At 45.4% G+C, this 16,314-nt stretch overlaps 1 protein-coding gene across 1 annotated transcript; it reads right to left on the bottom strand.

The window, feature by feature from the left end:
• Nucleotides 1-1,361: 1,361 nt before the first annotated feature.
• DOLPP1 (dolichyldiphosphatase 1) lies at nucleotides 1,362-13,954 on the bottom strand. The gene is made up of 8 exons (XM_052668901.1): nucleotides 13,838-13,954; nucleotides 7,636-7,736; nucleotides 5,856-5,940; nucleotides 5,503-5,602; nucleotides 4,582-4,680; nucleotides 3,173-3,301; nucleotides 2,181-2,270; nucleotides 1,362-1,755 (listed from the first exon to the last, which is right to left on the bottom strand). Exons 1-8 carry the CDS (start codon nucleotides 13,911-13,913, stop codon nucleotides 1,719-1,721), a joined length of 717 nt encoding a protein of 238 aa, XP_052524861.1. The 5' UTR covers nucleotides 13,914-13,954; the 3' UTR covers nucleotides 1,362-1,718.
• Nucleotides 13,955-16,314: the final 2,360 nt, after the last annotated feature.

The following is a 16,314-nucleotide window of genomic DNA, read 5'->3' as shown; positions in this document are numbered from 1 at the left end:
TTAAAACAGGCAGCAAGACTGAGATGTGACAGTCATTTTACCTCTGCTCACATGACTGCATCGAAGGCACACCGATGACCTTTGAGCCAGAAGCTGTCCTTTATCTGTGAAAGTTCAAGTCAATTGTGCTTTGAATAAATATTTCTCTGTACTTGCACTTGAACTGCTGCATTATATACTAGAAATACGGGAAGTGTCCATGCACAGCCCTGAAGCACGTTGAGTATAGCCCTTGCCAGGTTAACTCACGGATGGCTGAAGTCGTAGGCATCACCAGCACACACAGATGGCAGGCACACTCCCACAGAGACACAGCACCCAGAGAGCTGACTTGCCAAACAAAGAATCCAACGGAAGAAGGATGGAAAACAAAACTTGTTTGTAGGAGTTTGGTATTCAAGGTTGCTCCTGCTGAACCCCAAGCAACCCACCATAAGAACTGGCAGGAGTATCTGCTAGAATAATCCACCACTTGAGTTCACAATTGGATTCCAACGGGACTCTTTAAAAATTCACACAGCAGCTGAGCTAGCTATTAGTTGTTCACCTTATTTGTCTACAGTTGTCATTTTGTTCATCTTTAAAATCCTTCTAACAAAAATAATAATAATAAAATTAAAAAAAAATAAAATCCAGTGCTTAAGACAGAAACTAGCAACTGAATTTTGTAAGGCTTTGGGCTGACTCTTACTGGAGCGTAGCATTGCTTGTAACCAATGGGTTTCTAGTGCTATCAGTAGCACACCCAGTACAACAGACGCTGTACAGATCCCAACAACCCTGAGGTAATAAAAGAATAAAGGAAGAGATGAAATAAACATGAGATACGTATGGTAACCTTGCCACCTAGAAGAGATTCTGAGAAAGACACCCTTGCTAATTACACACCAGGAGCAGCAGTGGAAAAAAATTATAATAATAATAATAATATCAGTGTATTTCAGTTTTCCTTTGTTTTACACACACACTCCCCTTAACAGAATCCGTGCAGGCTTCCCCACAGAATCATCACTAGTGTTTAAAAAAAAAAATTCAAATCTTTAGTACTTTCTGTCTGTACAAAGTGCAGTTGGAATTGATTTTGATCACCCAGGCTGGTTGTAGAAAGGGAAGAAACCCTCCTCTCCCTTCTACCTCGGTCACGCCATCTCAGTTCCCCTCCCTCCTGAGAAATGTTTAAAAACTAATAGCTCTAATTAACCATGACCAACGGGAGATTAGTTTTGTCATCTTCTTCCAAAACGAAAAACCCCCAAACAAAAAAGCAAAACAAAACACACAAGGCGTCTCCCACCCCAAAAACAATTGCTCCATTTAAAAAAAAAATAAATAAATAGTGTGTATATTTCATGCTAAAGAAAAAAAAAAAAAAGAAAAAAAAAAAAGAAAAAAAGTCACAGAAATGATTCATTTTTGGTTTTCCCTCCCCCAGACATGACACCAGGCATTTTCACCCCTTTCCCCTGACGTAGACATGATGGTACATTCCAACCGGCAATGTGCATCTGTGTTGAAAATGAGTTTCTACTCCTGCACGGTCCCACATGCATCAGGGAGCATCCAGCTAGCTGCTAAAGCAGAGCAAAGGCTTTCAGGTTTTGGGTATGGTCCCTGCCTGTTCCTTTGGTCCGTCTGTTTAAAGGCTCCTCGCTGCTCCCAGGTCTCTGCTCTTGTCTGTCTCTGTTAAAACGCACACTCTGGTCCCCACACCTCCTGAGTCACTGGAGCTTCGTACCCAGCTTGCGCTGTCTGTTTCTGCAACACCACAACAGAGGACAAGGTGAGACAGGCAAACCAGTGGGTAAAAGACAGAAGGATTAAAGCAAGGCTTTGCACAGCTTCACACAAAACTAAAGCTGCCCCCATCACACTCTGCAGGGATTTCAGTCCTTCCTACTCTCTACACAACAGCCGCCATGTTCTAAGAGTGCACAAGCTCACGCACAGATACAAGATTAAAAACACCTGCTTGCAAGGAACATGGACTGGAAAGCTGGCATAACTCCATAAATTAAACACTAACCTCCCCAGCAGACCCACCTTCCACATGCAGTAGTTGCCCACAACTTGGGGTTTCTTACACTACTCCATCCACAGCAGCCATTATTTTCTAATACGTAAGAACCACATCTCAAGTCAAGCTAGCTACAGCTCTTGCTCCCTCACCTCAGATCACTTACCTTGCTTCTGCTCTTGTGACTGTATATTCAAACCACAGGATGTTAGGAATGAGGCTGGTGTCTCGGATTAAAAAGAACTCTGAAATGGGCCTGAAAATAGAGAAGGTGGTAGAAAGTGGAGAAATCAGATTTGTTCTCTACCCAATTTTGATCAGAATACAAAAACAAAACAATCCTAATACATAACGACACAGCATAAAATCTGGTTCAAATATAACATTGCTATTCTATTATCCTTTGAGTCTGGGAAGAAGGCTCCTTGTTAAATTCAATCAGAGAAAAGAATAGTTTTTTCTTTCCTCATATAATATTTTTGGACTGTGTTAAGTTTAAATGGCTTTGTAATCTCACTTGGTTGTCAAACTGATTAAGAAGTTGCTCAAAGAAGTTATGGAGACGCTGCCCCTGGAGGTGCCCAAAGCCAGGCCAGATGGGGCCCTGGGCAGCCTGAGCTGGTGGGGGACACCCAACCACAACAGGGCTGGAACTGGGGGGGCTTTAAGGTCCCTTCCTTCCCAAACCATTCTATGATATGAAAAGCTACTTCTTAACCAATACTCTGCCACAACCCACAACTTTAGAGGGGCCTTACAAATGTGTTTCTTAAATGTCCTCTCTCCCCCATCCATACGTGATCTTTTGTATAGACATGCAGAAGAAAACACAGAAGAACATGTTACACAGCTGTACAACAAAGCCATCAAAGCTGGAACAGAACCCAGGAATTCCCACTTCTAATACTTATAACATAGTTCACAGGACTTTGATCAGCCCGTGGAGACACGGCTTATACAGCTACAACAGCTTTAGAAACTAAAGTGTCTTTGCATTTTTCCTTCAGATGCAAGATACAATTTTTACACTTTTTTTGTACCAGGGAGTTGTACTTTATGGTGTAATCAATTCATTTCAAGAAACTCATTTAATGAGCACAACGGTGATCTAAGAAACGCAGACTTGCAGGAATAAAACCTCACAGAACAGAGACTCACCATGCAGCTATCCTTGGGAAGAGAGGAGTTAGTATCTCTTGTGTGAAGGCAAACCAGGCTATGGCCATAACGCTTCCTGCCACACCTCCATATAAGACTTGGCTCCAGGTGTGGTAAAGCAAATAAACCCTGCAGTGGAAGAGAAAAGTCACCAGGCAGGCATTAAAGCAAGAGTAGGTGCAACTCAAGGCTGGACTCCCTCAAGTTCTGAGGAAGTTATCCTCCAGATGTCAGACGTGGATATTTTACTTCATTTTTCATTAAAAAGTTGACCAAAAAAAAAAAAAAGTTGGAAAAGCTGGAACACAAACTGTGCCTCCTCTGCTGCAGCAGATTCAGCTTACAATTTCTATGTTGAGCTTAACTGAATAATTCACCACGTATCACCACGATGAGCTGAAGAACTGCCACTGTAGTTCCCACGAGAGACTTCTTCAAAGCCAGCAGCAGAAATCTCCTTCAAGCCACCAAGGCTTGCAGACTTGAAACAGACAGCATTTTTGTCTTAGTTTTGCAGCTCTCAAGTGTGACAACACACAGGCTGCACAACTACAGAGCACCTACTGCAGTTGCAACCAACCAGAAAGCTGTGTTGATGGTTCCTAAAGTCACCCCTGCTCACAACCTACACGAATCACACTCAAAATTCTTCTCCCCCCACGCATGCAGCCATTAAGATCATCTTAGTTGACCTGCTTTGCAGAAAGATTTCCTCACAAGTTAATCTTTATTTGAATTAGACCATACATCTTTTATGAAATTGTCCTGCCAGTTTTAAAAGCAACTAGTAATAAGGAGGCAGCACTAGCATGCAGCCAACTGTCCAAACTACTTTGCTGTGGAAGATTCAGGCTGGAAATAAGGCTGTATCTGTCTGCTTCCACCCACTGATGCTCATCGTATTATTTGTTAAAGGAAAAAAGTAAATCATTATCAACACTTCATTTTCATTACTCGTCATGTTAACATAACTAAATCTTGCAAGTCAAACAACTGTAAGTGTCTGTAGCTAATGCTCAAGCAAAACAAACAGTTTGACCCACTGTAGCAACCCACGTGCTGCAGATGCTGGTGTACCAAGCCATGGTGCAATGCTTTCATGATTAGTGCTGGAAAGACGGCTAGGCAGTGAGGCTTGAGCATGGCAATGGAGCCAGCAGGGAGTTGGGCACAGGCTCAGGTGATCTCAGGTTTCATAAATGCATCTGTGAAGCACCACACACGTAGCACCTTTGTCTCATTATTTGAAGGGGCTCATGGCAACGCAGCAACTTCCACAAAGCTCTCTCACTTGCACAGTGCAGTCGTAGAGAATTACATCAGAAACAAGGGACAAAGAAGGACAGCTCTGCGGGCTGTTAAAAGCCACAGGGGTGTATGAGAGCATAAGACAAACAATTGCTCCATACCTACTATATGAGACTAGCAAAGCCACTGTGACGAGGCAGATGGACAGCACATGTCGCCATAGTAAATCCAGAAACCTCGCATTGTTTGTTTGGTGCATTCTGAAAGAGATGGAGAGCCATTAGCACAGTGGCAGGAAGCTGAGGAGTCCTTGTCACTACTCTCACTACTTCTGAAACCCTAGGAAAGCTCTGCTCCAAGGGGTGATGGGCAGCTCAGTATCATCCCAGCATCAGTCTGTCCCACTGGCAGCAGTTACACAGAAGCCAGAAAGCCATACTTCTCTCATCAACTGTTTTCAGGGATTGCTGTGATGGAGCCAGAATGCTCACAATTACCACAACTGATGTGAAAGGCACGTGCTGAGCATATGCAACAAGGAGCTAAGACCTCAGAGTCCTCCACTGCCCATAAAGCTAGAAGGAACAATGAATTTTGCCCTTCACACTTGGAGCCACAAGACAGAGCCATGCCAGCAAGATTTCAGAACAGCACAGCGCAAAAAGACAGTACTTGGTATGGGAGATGAACTAAAAGGTCATGCAAGTGGGAAGAGGTATTACCTGAGACCACAGACAACCCCAATGACAAAACTGAGCAGATACATGAGAAAGCAGCTCTTCTTTCCTCCTCTCTACTCACCACCCTCCCCTTCCCTCACACTGATGGATCATCGTGGCTTATAAAAAGCAAATTAGGAGACCTGTACCCAGACAGGCATCAGGAAGCCCACCCCTACCCTTCCCTTCTCAGCAGTGGTAACCACAGTCCTACGTTCCAATAGAAACACTTCATCCACACAGCAAATTGTGGAGGGCCTCAGATTTAACTCCACTGCGTGCTGAAGCAGCACACAGCAAGGAAGCCACCTACTGGAGGTGTTTCAACATATTAACAGCCAAAACCTGATACTGAACTTTTACCTTAAATAAAGGAACAGAAATGAATAGACAGAGAAAAACCACATGAACTGGGAGTGGCTGGACGGCATCCCATATTTTGTGGTCACTGTTGAATGGGCTTCTGGGAAGAGAAGAAGAAAGAGTATGGTCAAGGTCTGCCCTGTACACGGCAACAGGAACACTCCAAAGGTAAAGCCAAACAACTCCACTGGACTCTGCGCACACAGGTTCACAGGACACATCTCTGCCAGCCTTCTTGCACCCAAACATCCAAAGCCAACACGAGGCAAACAGGAAAGCACCTTCTAACACCCCACAGCTATCATTCCACTCAAGGCCAACCAACCCCATGCCAGCAGCAGGCCGTACCGTACCTTCACAGGGCCGTGGCTCCCGGATAACATTTTTTATTAACCAGTTCACTCCCTCGTTGAAAGCCAGCCCTCCCAAGAAAGAGATCTGTGAAGGCAAGACAACTGTGTCATCCTATTTAAAAAGATTCATCTACTTACCAGGTTCTCTCTGTCGAGAAACCCCCAAGTCATGCATTTCTAATTTTCTTTTTTGACTACCAGTATTACAACCAACAGCTTCCCAATACTCTAGCTGAGGAAGAAAAGCATTTATTTTTCAGTCTCCTTTGTGTATCTGACAACACATTGTGCATACAAAGCTGTCAGCAGATAATTCAGAGGACAACAATGACACGTGTAGAGCAATAACGTTTGCATGCTCCCATCAGCAAGCACAGAAAGAAGTACTTTTAAACAGAGCCTGTTTGAAGGGATCGTCTGTCACATACAGCCAACAGGGGGAGCACACACACCACTATTTGGGCAATTAGCTCAAAGAGCAATTTTTTATGCTTTCTGGCTTTTCCCCTCTATGAATGTTTCCATCCTGAAGCTGCTGTCTTCAGTCTAAAATGAAATCACATTCTGAAGACTGGCAGCAATTGCTGTTCTTCTTATCACACAGTCCATCAGCAGTAATGATAGGTTGACGGCCGGACTTGAAGGGTGGAAAAGACCTCCTAAGATCACCATGATTTCCTACAGCCTCTCGAGCTTAAGTCCTACTGCTGTGACCAAATTCCCAGCTGGTGGTGACACTGACTCCTCAACACTCAGTCCTACTTGAGTTTCCCACTCTGTGTCCTGATCTACGGGCAGCTGGTGCCTCACACCAGCTCACATGAACAGGGAACCAACCTCAACCCTTGCTGCATCACTAACAATCATCCAGCAAGTGTTAGATGATAACAATCATCAAAAATCTGTTGATTTTCAGACAGTAGTTGCTCTAGGTTATGTTCAGCCTTGGGGCAGCAGAAGAGGAAAAAAAAAAAGTTGGATTGTCTAAATTTAACAGCTGTCTTTCCTTCAGTTTAGGAACCTAGAAGTCCCACTCCCAGGTCCCCTGAGCCACTGGTTCCCATGACACCATGGCCTTGTATCAGGAACCTGCTGCCAAAATCCTTTCAGTGGCCCCATTTTATCTGTTTACAGAGGGCAAATTTGACAAGTGCTTCATGCCTCCTGAAGAGCATTTATCCATGACATTGACTCCCAACCACCTGTCAGAGCAGGCAAAGCACTACTGAAGAGTCCTTTATTGCTCCCTTGGACAGAAGTGAAGTCTCTTCCGTCCCTGCTATTCAATGCACAGCTGGGAAGCAGCCCTGAGACAGATCCAGTCCCGCAGGAATTTGTAGGTTTTATTTTGAATCTTATTTTGTGCCTCCCTGCTGTTCAGAGAAAGCACATCCTACTGAGTCAGACACCATTTCCTGCACATTATCCATCTTGCAAACCCTGCCAATGCTATGACCCTAATGGATTTTGGATCAAGGTAAAAAACTACTATATCCCCCCATGAAACAGCACTGAATCTCAGATATCTCTCATTGATGTTTGTGCACAGATCTGGCTAAAAGATAGCACAGAGTAACAGAACATCAAAGACTAATCTTTTAGCTTTAACAAATGGTAGCATCTCCTGCTGTTGACAGCAGGTCACCTTACCTAAGCTTTTTTTTTTTTTTTTCTTTTTTTCCTGTTTACAGAGAGCAAAAGTGTGAAAACAGGAGCACCATGTCACAAATGCCAACATTTCTGTCGTAAGGAGAAGCTGGGTAGGGAGAGAAAAACTCACCGTGTGAAGCTCTCTCTTGAATATGATGAGTGTTACAAAGCCAACAATAATGAATATTGGACCAAGACTCAAATAAGCTAAAAGCTGACCAGAGAAATCACCTAGGGAAACAAACAAGAGAAACAAATCAGCCTGAACTTCACAAGTACTTGTCACCAGGATGTGGGCCAGCTGCTGCCCCGAATGGCTGAGAGCAGAGGGGTAAACTCAGCACTGCAGCACGTCTCCATTTTGCAGACTGACAGCAACTGTGGAGCCCAACGGGAGCTGAGGCAAGGAAGGCAGCAGTGCTCACGTGCAGGTTCAAAAGCGGGGATGAGAGGAGCTTGGCATCCTCCAGCAGAGATTACTGCCAGCCAACTTACAACAGTGACCATGGGTGTGGGCCAAGAGCCACTTTAACCCAGCAGAAGCACAGGCTGCTGCAGAAGAGGCAGCATCTTTCCCTCCCCGCATTCACACTGCCTGCCCCTGCCAGCAATTACCAGAAAACACTCCCCAAACAAATCCTTTCCCACTCCCTTCCTAAAATGGGTTCGTTTTCAGCTGGATCAGCTTCCTAATCTGTCTCACCATGTGTCTGCGTGAACACTAGCATTAGCAACACAGGGAGGAAACAAATAGCTAAACACTGCAGATGAAAGGAGGAGGGAAAAAAAAAAGAAAGCCAAGGATTTTTTTGTCAGTAGCCCACTTGTGTCATACAGAAGGGATACTGGGCCTGCACCTCACTAGCAAACAGTGCAGTCATCCCCTGGAAGAATCCAGATCTCACAAGAGGACATAAGGCACTTCAGACACATGTCTGCTTTATGCTGAACTAGCATGGACACAGGAAGGGGAAAGCAACATCGCAGAGCTATGCATCACAACCCAAGTCTGCCCTGCTTCTGTTCCCTGAAGAATTAGATTTGGGAACAACTTCATCACCAAGCAGAATTCCTACACGTTTTAGTTTGTAACGCCAGTGAAATCCAGGAGATTTGCAGGATAAACCCCCAAGAATACTGGGGTTTGGTTGGAGTGAGGTTATATCTTGTTCATAACCCGAAAAGTGTCAGAAAACACTCAATTTGGAACTTTTCTTATGACACGTGGCAGGTTTGCTCTGCAGCAGGTGGGTTCCACAAGCCACCAAAGCAGAACTGTGACCTATCATGGTAATACAAAGTGGAAGTAGGTGCATCAGCTGCCTACCAACAGAGCATCACGCCCCTAACGGTTTCATATAAATTACACTCCACGAACTGACCTTAAACGAAGAAGAAATTCATGAGATAAGCTACCAGACATCCCAAACTGAAAGCTTTAGCAACACTTTCCAGAAGCCTCAGTTCCAGTGTCATCAATACAGGTTAGTTCCTCACTGAGGAATCGCCACGTTTCAGATCACTCTCTGTAAATCCATGGTACGTAAGAATTTTGGTATTCAAGACATTATTTTGCAAACAGAAACCAAATTATTTGTCTTCTGGGGAAGGGCAGGGGGATGTCTCTTACCTGCTCAGACAGAGGAATACTTCAGGATGTTGCCTTTAATTTAAATAGCACCATTAACATCATATTGAGGATCCTCCATGATGTTATCAGAGAGCATTCCCAATAAATCAAACCACCAGCACACACTTCCCACCTGAACCCAACACCACAAATCAGTCAACACTTAACTGCCCCTTTAAAACAGAACAGAGACGGTACCCACAGCACCTCCTATTGCTGTGGCCAACAGTAATCAAACAGGATCACGTTCTGAAGCTGCTCTTTCTAGATGAGGTAACAAAATAGCTGTGCATTAACTGAAGCCTGTGCCCTGCATACCGCACCAGAAACTCATCAGAACCATCATAAGAGCACTGGCTAGATTAGCAGGTTAAGGCAGAGCTACGCTAACTGAACCAGCTCTGCAATGACTGGAAGTGCAGGCGAAGGAGCTGGGAGAGCAGGGCTGTGCTGAGCGCTGCTCAGAGCCCCAGGGAATGACAACTTGTATCACTGCTGCCCACTCTCACGCTCCAGCACACTCAGGGAACTCTTCCCAGGCAGCGGGGAATGGCAGGAGAGCCGGCAGCTTCACATCCATCAGATCTAGCAAGCAGGTTCCATGCTGCCTTTTATAAAAAGAGTTCCTCAATTTTGCTTCAACTTGAAGAACACAAAGCAATGCCTCCGACCAGGGAGAGCACACCTCATTAGCAGCACCAAAATCTCTGGAAACTGCAAGAAAAAAATATATTTAATACACAGCCTGGGTTCTTATTTGTTGTGGGTGTTTTATTTTATTTTATTTTATTTTTTTAAGTAAGTCCAGCATCATTTAAGGAGGAAGATGAAAAATAAAGAACCTGACTCAATTATAGGCATCCAAGGGATGAACAGAAGGAACACCACTCACAGCTCAGAAACACACCATTTCTTCCGCCTTCATTCAGCATTTACTTCTGCTCTAATTCAACATTTTACCCAGCATTCTGTCAGGGGAACCACGCAAGATTTGCCACACCAGCTCAACCTGTACATAAGAAAAATGTGAATCAACAGCACTACCCACATCCTACCACAAGACCTGGCTTTACCACCACAGCTTCCTATTGAGGCATCTCCTCGTGGCACTGCTGCTGGTCTACGTGCAAGTTGCACAGACAAACACTGTATTTTGTTTCACGTGCATTGACACCAGTAAGAATTCATGACTGTTTTCCATTTCCTCTGCTTGCACACATCCTGCTGTCACAAGCTGTGCAACAATACAAATATTTTCAGGAGGCTTTAAAGTACACCATGAGACACACAGACATCGAACTTGTGCAGAAAGATTGAACGTAAAACCCAGCATTGAAGAAACCAAATCATCGGGTTTTAAAGAAATACTGAGGTGTGAAATGAGCCCCAGCTGCTGAGCTGCCACCCCAAGCAGAAAGCAGGGCAAGGACCTGCAGGGCAGACATGCTCATAGGGGCATCGCAGGCTGACTGTCAGCCAGCTCTGCACACTTGCCACTCCACCTCTGCCTGACAATAGCAAACACCTAAGAGAACACAGGAAGATTCTCAGTCATTCTGCAGAGAAAGGGTTTGCCACTGCAGGGTTCTCTCCTCACAGCTTGTCAAATGTGAAAAAGACAAGTCCCAAAGCTTTAAGGATCCCAGCTGCACTGAAGGATTTTTTTTTTTAATCCCAAACAAACCAGAATCTGTGATTCTCCACCAGTGAAACTCAACCTACAGGCAGGAAGTCCCTGAAGATGTGTTTTAAGTCTGCAACACAAAGTCATCCCATGCAAAGTAATGCACACAGAAAGAAAACAACCCTAATGATACGCACACAGCAGTGGGATTTAGTTCAGTTAAAAATCATCTCTGGCTTAGCATGAGCCAACACCTTCAGAGCAGCATCCAGTGCACCGGAGCAGTTCAGAAACCGAGGAGAACATTTTAAGAGCCAGAAGTTACTGATCTGAAATTACTAAAAATTCTTACGTGATTCTTGATGTAACATAACAGCAAACACAGCAAAGGCAAATAGAAAGTGGATCAAGATAACAGAAATGGAACAGCAGCCACTCATATCAAGGAACTCCAGTTTTCAAGTGAAAAGGAAAAATAATGTAACAGCACTGGCTCTTGTATGATACAGAGAAATAGCAAACATTTGTTACATCTCAGTGCACGTGAAATAGAGAGCATTCAATGAAATTACTGAGCAGTGAGCTTAAAAGCAGAAAAACCATCCAGCTCAGTGCCACTGGTACTGCAGAGATCCAAAGTGGAAATGGGTCCAAAGAGCAATTAGAGTATAGCTTTTACGGACCCATTAAAGGACATCACAATCCTGATGCAATCACCAGCTCGTTACTGGAAGATACACACAAGAAGCATTACTCCTGCCCACCTGCCAGGGACCCGACACTGTGCCAAATGATCCCTTGGTTTCACAAAAGCACAGTCGCTGCTATGAAAAGTGACAGCAGGATGTTTTTAAAGACCATCCCCCCAAGAAGCATGCTTTAATGCATTGTCAAGTAGCACTGCCATTGTCTGTCTTTTCTCTAGCTTTGACTTCGATGTTTTCTATCAATAATTTTTCTGTTAGGTTCTCAAAAATGCCATTATTCCATCTGTTTGCAGATCGTTCTAGCAGAGCATTTATCTGTTGTTCCTCAAAGCTGACACTGCAGAAAGCTTCAAAGACTGTGCAGCCACCCCAGCACCACGAACAACCATCTGAAGTATCTGTATTGACAAGGAAACATTAGAGAGAGGCAGGAAAGATGAGCATCCTTCTGGACGCACCTGTCCCTTTCACAGCCTCTAGCAGAAACCCAAGAACAGGCTTCCTCTGTCAGACAAACATCAGCAAAGACCGATGTTCAGCTGATCACAGTGGGAGGCCACTCACTCACTGTAGACAAAAGCTGGGGCAACAGCAGCTCTGTGCTGAAAGTCTTTAAAGACAAGAGATTTGAAGAGTCAGTTGCCACCATGGCTCAGCTCGCTGCATGCCAGGCCAGCAGCCCCAGGATCAGCCAAGAGCAAGAGGGTTTGTCACACGACAGTACGTGATGTGCCAAGAGAGTTTAATAATTTATGTTGGTAAAAGCAGGATCTATTTCTCATTCCGACCCCTCTCTGTCAGCACAAGGTTACATCAATTCCACCGTACTGAGCATACTGCTCATCATTATTTTATAAATATATTATCTAGCAGCTTTAATGGATCTGGATTTAAGCCCTACACAGACAGAGCATAACAGCTTTCTAAATAAAGTTAGAGCACTTCTCCTGAATCCAAGACTGACCATCTTATTGCAAAGCATTTTTTTAGATCAGCATGGATGAAGACACTTCAGTACCTAGACATGTTTTAATCTTTCAGTCTTCTGTCTCTGTTTTTGGGCTTCCAGAATCACTCATTTGACCCAAGCCTAGCACAGCGCTCTTCCCTGTAGCACACAGCCCTGAGCTGGCTATGATTTATCTGCCCCACACAATCACCTTCTGCACTGGACTGTAAAAAAAAAAAAAAAGCAGTCAACAATGAGAGAAAATAATCACATTGTCACATTCCTCCAGGGTCCCTTTCCCACTCAGTGCCCTTTCCATCACAAACTAATCTATGATTATGACCCCTTAAGGTCTGTCGGGCGACCCTTACACTGCCAAACCTGCAGATTTCAAACACCCTCATTTCCCACCACTGCCCAAGGAGGAGCACACAGCACACAGCGCACTGTCAGGTTCAGGTAAAGAAAGAAGACAGCGACGTGTCTGTGCTATGAGGAAAGATTCCCTCTTTTCCCCTTAGCTTTCACAGTGGCACGCTTGAAAAGCAGGTTAGCAGAAGAACGTACGGGGTGAAGGAAAACACAGAAAAGGAACGAATGATCTTTCATGCACAACATGGGGAAAACCCTGCAAACAGCCATGATGGGGAGTGCACAGGAGCTGTGTTCCTCAGCGCTCTGTCACACATCTCCCAGCTATGCCAGCACCTCCAGCCCTGTGGACTCCAAAGAGCTTCAGCAGCTTTCGGTACTGCGCTTCTGAGGGCAGCATCAGGAAGCAGAGCCCTGCAATAAGGCAAGCCTGGGGAACAGTGAGATGAACCAGCAGCACTAACACCACCTTCAGACTTTGACCAGACCGAAGATTAGTGGAGACTAATGCCCTGACACTTCACGCGCTACTTTACCTTATTTTTGGACTACGAGCATGAAAAAATAAAGTCTCTCTGCCTCAACACAGCGCAAAGCACCTGAAGAGCCCCCAGACCCACCCGCTGCCGCGACACCCGCGGTGTGCACAGACGTTTACCGCCGCACACTGGGACCTCAGAGCTTCACGCAACCTCACCGAAGGGCGGTGGGGAAGGCGGGCCGGGCCGCAGGGCCCTCGCATCGCTGTGGGGACGGGAGCTCGCCCCCAGCCCCCCTCACGGCCCCATCCCCGCAGCCCCTGAGGCACAGCGCCCCGCGCAGCGCGCATGCGCCGAGTCCCCCCTCGCGGCTCACTATCCCGCAGCAAGCTCCACTGTCCCCCAGCGCGCACGCGCGCCCCGCCGCCTCCAGGCGCTCTCTCAATGGCTCACTATTTGGCAGCCGCCAGCCTGGCCCTCAGAGGTACCGTGGAGCGGCGGGCGGGGGCCGCCCAGAGGAGCAACGCAGTGAGGACCGGGGAGGTCGGGCGGGGGCGAAGCGGAGCTTTACCTGCGGGATACTCGACGTGAGTGAGGGAGACCGGCCGCCACGGAGCGGGGAGCGAGCACTCTCCGACTGCGGCCATCTTACCCGGATACCGGGCCGGGCCACCACAGCCAATTGGAGCGCAGTTAAGGGGCGGTGCGACCAATGGGCGGGGGCGATGAGAGCAGCGAGCCAATGACGATGAGCGGCAGGTGAGGCGCCGGCCAACCCAGAGCCACCCAATTAAAAATCGAACCCGGGGAGTGGCGGAGCCAATAGGCTGCTAGCATCGCTGCCCAATGGAATGGGGGCGCAGGTAGCCGGAATACCAATCGAGAGAAAGGCGGGCCTCAGCATCTTCCCTCATTGGAGGGAAGAGCTATGCAGATTAGCCAATCACCAGCTTCCATTGCAGCCCTCTCTTAGCCAATCGGCTGTGGCGATTGGGCAGGGGGCTGAGGAAGGGGCTTGCGGGCGGGGGACGCTTAAAGCGGCCGTGTGGGGCCTGAGGCGCTGCGTCCCGCTCAGCTCCTGATGGCAGCGCGCGTGGATGAGGAACAGGCCGTCCCCTGTGTTGTAAGTGAGATTGCTACAGCTGCACTGCATCATTTCACTACTTAAAGCATAACGTTTCACTTTGCACTACGCGGGCACCAGGTGTGAGCTCTGCTGACAATTCCTTTAGTACTGAAGACCCAATCAAAATGAACGGTCCCGTTATGTGGTCACAGAGCTACGCTTACCTGGAGAGCCCGAGGACAAAGCAGGACACACAGAGAAGGGAATGCAGACAAAAAGAGCTTGCAAAAGGCAAATATACCTCGAGAGCAAGCCAAAGTTAATTACAGTTAAAAATAAATATTAAAAGTGCACAAGAGCAGTGCAGGAAGTGACACACAGGCAAGAGGCAGGGGATGGGTTGTCTTCTGTACATCAGGACTGGGCTATCCTGGCCTGAACACATTTTTTCCTGTGGTTTTCAAATAGCAATTGTATCCAATTCATTTTAAAAGCTTTTCAGGTTGGCACTGATTTTGTCATAGCGAGAAAAATAGCGTCGAAGACTCATTATTTTGGAAAGAAAGAAAATATCTGCTGCAGAAGTTCATTTCATTTCAGAAGAGTGATATAAGAGAGCGTGAGTGATTTACTGCTTTCACTATTCGAGCTAAATAAATCTCCTCCTTTCCCAGCTCTTGAATATAGAGTTGTGCTGGCAGAGTGGATTACATTTGATCTATGTACCATGACAAGTACTGAAAATTGTGGGCTTCATTGCTGCGTTCACCCACTCCTTCCTGAAGATAAGAAGAAAGTGTCAATACAGAGAGCAGCCTTTGCTCCGTTCCATCAGCATAAGAAAGCACAAAGCTGCTCTGAAGATGTCATGAGTATACAGTCTGACACCATGGAAACCAAGGTAAATCCCTTTTTAACTCTTTCAGCTAACATGCTGGGTGTGGCAAGAGACAGAAGTTCTCCTGTTCATGAACATTTTATTTGCATATATCACAGTTCATGACAGGCTTGCATTAATGCTAACAGAAGCTTCTTTTAAGCATATGGTTGAAATTTCAGTCACCGTGGAAGCAAGCAACCTATGTGATTCAATCTATTTTCTGTGTCATTTGAAAAGGAAAGTATTTAAACACAGTGCAATTGCCTTAGAGGAGTAAGATGAGTTTGCTGCATCGCTCAGCAGATGGTCATCTCAAATATCAGCCCACAGTCTTTACTCTGCTTTTCTTTCACATAGGTTGGGAGGCTGATAAGGATACTATAAGAAACCTGGACAATGTCCAAGAGATTCTGCTCCTTACTGAGATTATCTGTTATCACAATCACAGACAGCTATCCTATGCACACCACATGTAAACACAATCAAACCACCAAGAGAAAAAGACAAATCTGAAAAATGAAACCCTGGAGTTTTCACCCACTGCTCAAAGTACAGCGAGTTGTCATGTTTATTTTATAGCTTGTTGGATCTCAGGGTATAGACTATTGAGTAGAATTTCATACAAACAAAACTATGAGAATTTACTTGCTCTGACTGTAGCATTTTGACTCTAAGACAAAGGAACTTTGCTTTATACTATTGCTCTCCTGTGAAAGGTGTTGCCACAACTGCCACCTGTATTGGAAACCAAGGTATCAGTTCCTAGCAGGTTTCTCTAGGTAGTTCAAGAACAAAAACCAAGATCGTGAAGGAAAGTTTTATTTGACTTATTCAACTTTTAATGCCCACATCCTAAGATAAGAGGTATTAGAAAAAAAAAAATAGCCACAAAGCAAAAAAAAAAAAAAAAAAAAAAAAAAAAAAAGAAGAAGCCAAACACAGACAGATATTATTTACACCTTTAGAACATCAAGAAAAAAAAATAGGCACAAGTTTACATTCATTAGTTTCAGATATGGCCGAGAAACGTTCAACTGAAGAGGAGTAAATTTCCTCACATCCTTGCACATGTCATGCTTTTCAAACCCACTCTGATCTTGTA

The sequence above is a fragment of the Tympanuchus pallidicinctus genome, unplaced genomic scaffold (genome assembly GCF_026119805.1).
Source record: "Tympanuchus pallidicinctus isolate F22 unplaced genomic scaffold, pur_lepc_1.0 scaffold8, whole genome shotgun sequence".
Lineage (NCBI taxonomy): Eukaryota > Metazoa > Chordata > Aves > Galliformes > Phasianidae > Tympanuchus > Tympanuchus pallidicinctus.
This window is presented reverse-complemented; position numbering and strand designations above follow the sequence as displayed.

Coding starts and splice junctions, on each gene's coding strand:
- DOLPP1 (XM_052668901.1), bottom strand. CDS start 13,913: ATGGCCGCAGTCGGAGAGTGCTCGCTCCCCGCTCCGTGGCGGCCGGTC. Junction 5,603..5,855: donor GGAGCCACGGCCCTGTGAAG/GTACGGTACGGC, acceptor TTCTCTTCCCAG/AAGCCCATTCAACAGTGACC. Junction 4,681..5,502: donor TTTCTGTTCCTTTATTTAAG/GTAAAAGTTCAG, acceptor CATCTCTTTCAG/AATGCACCAAACAAACAATG.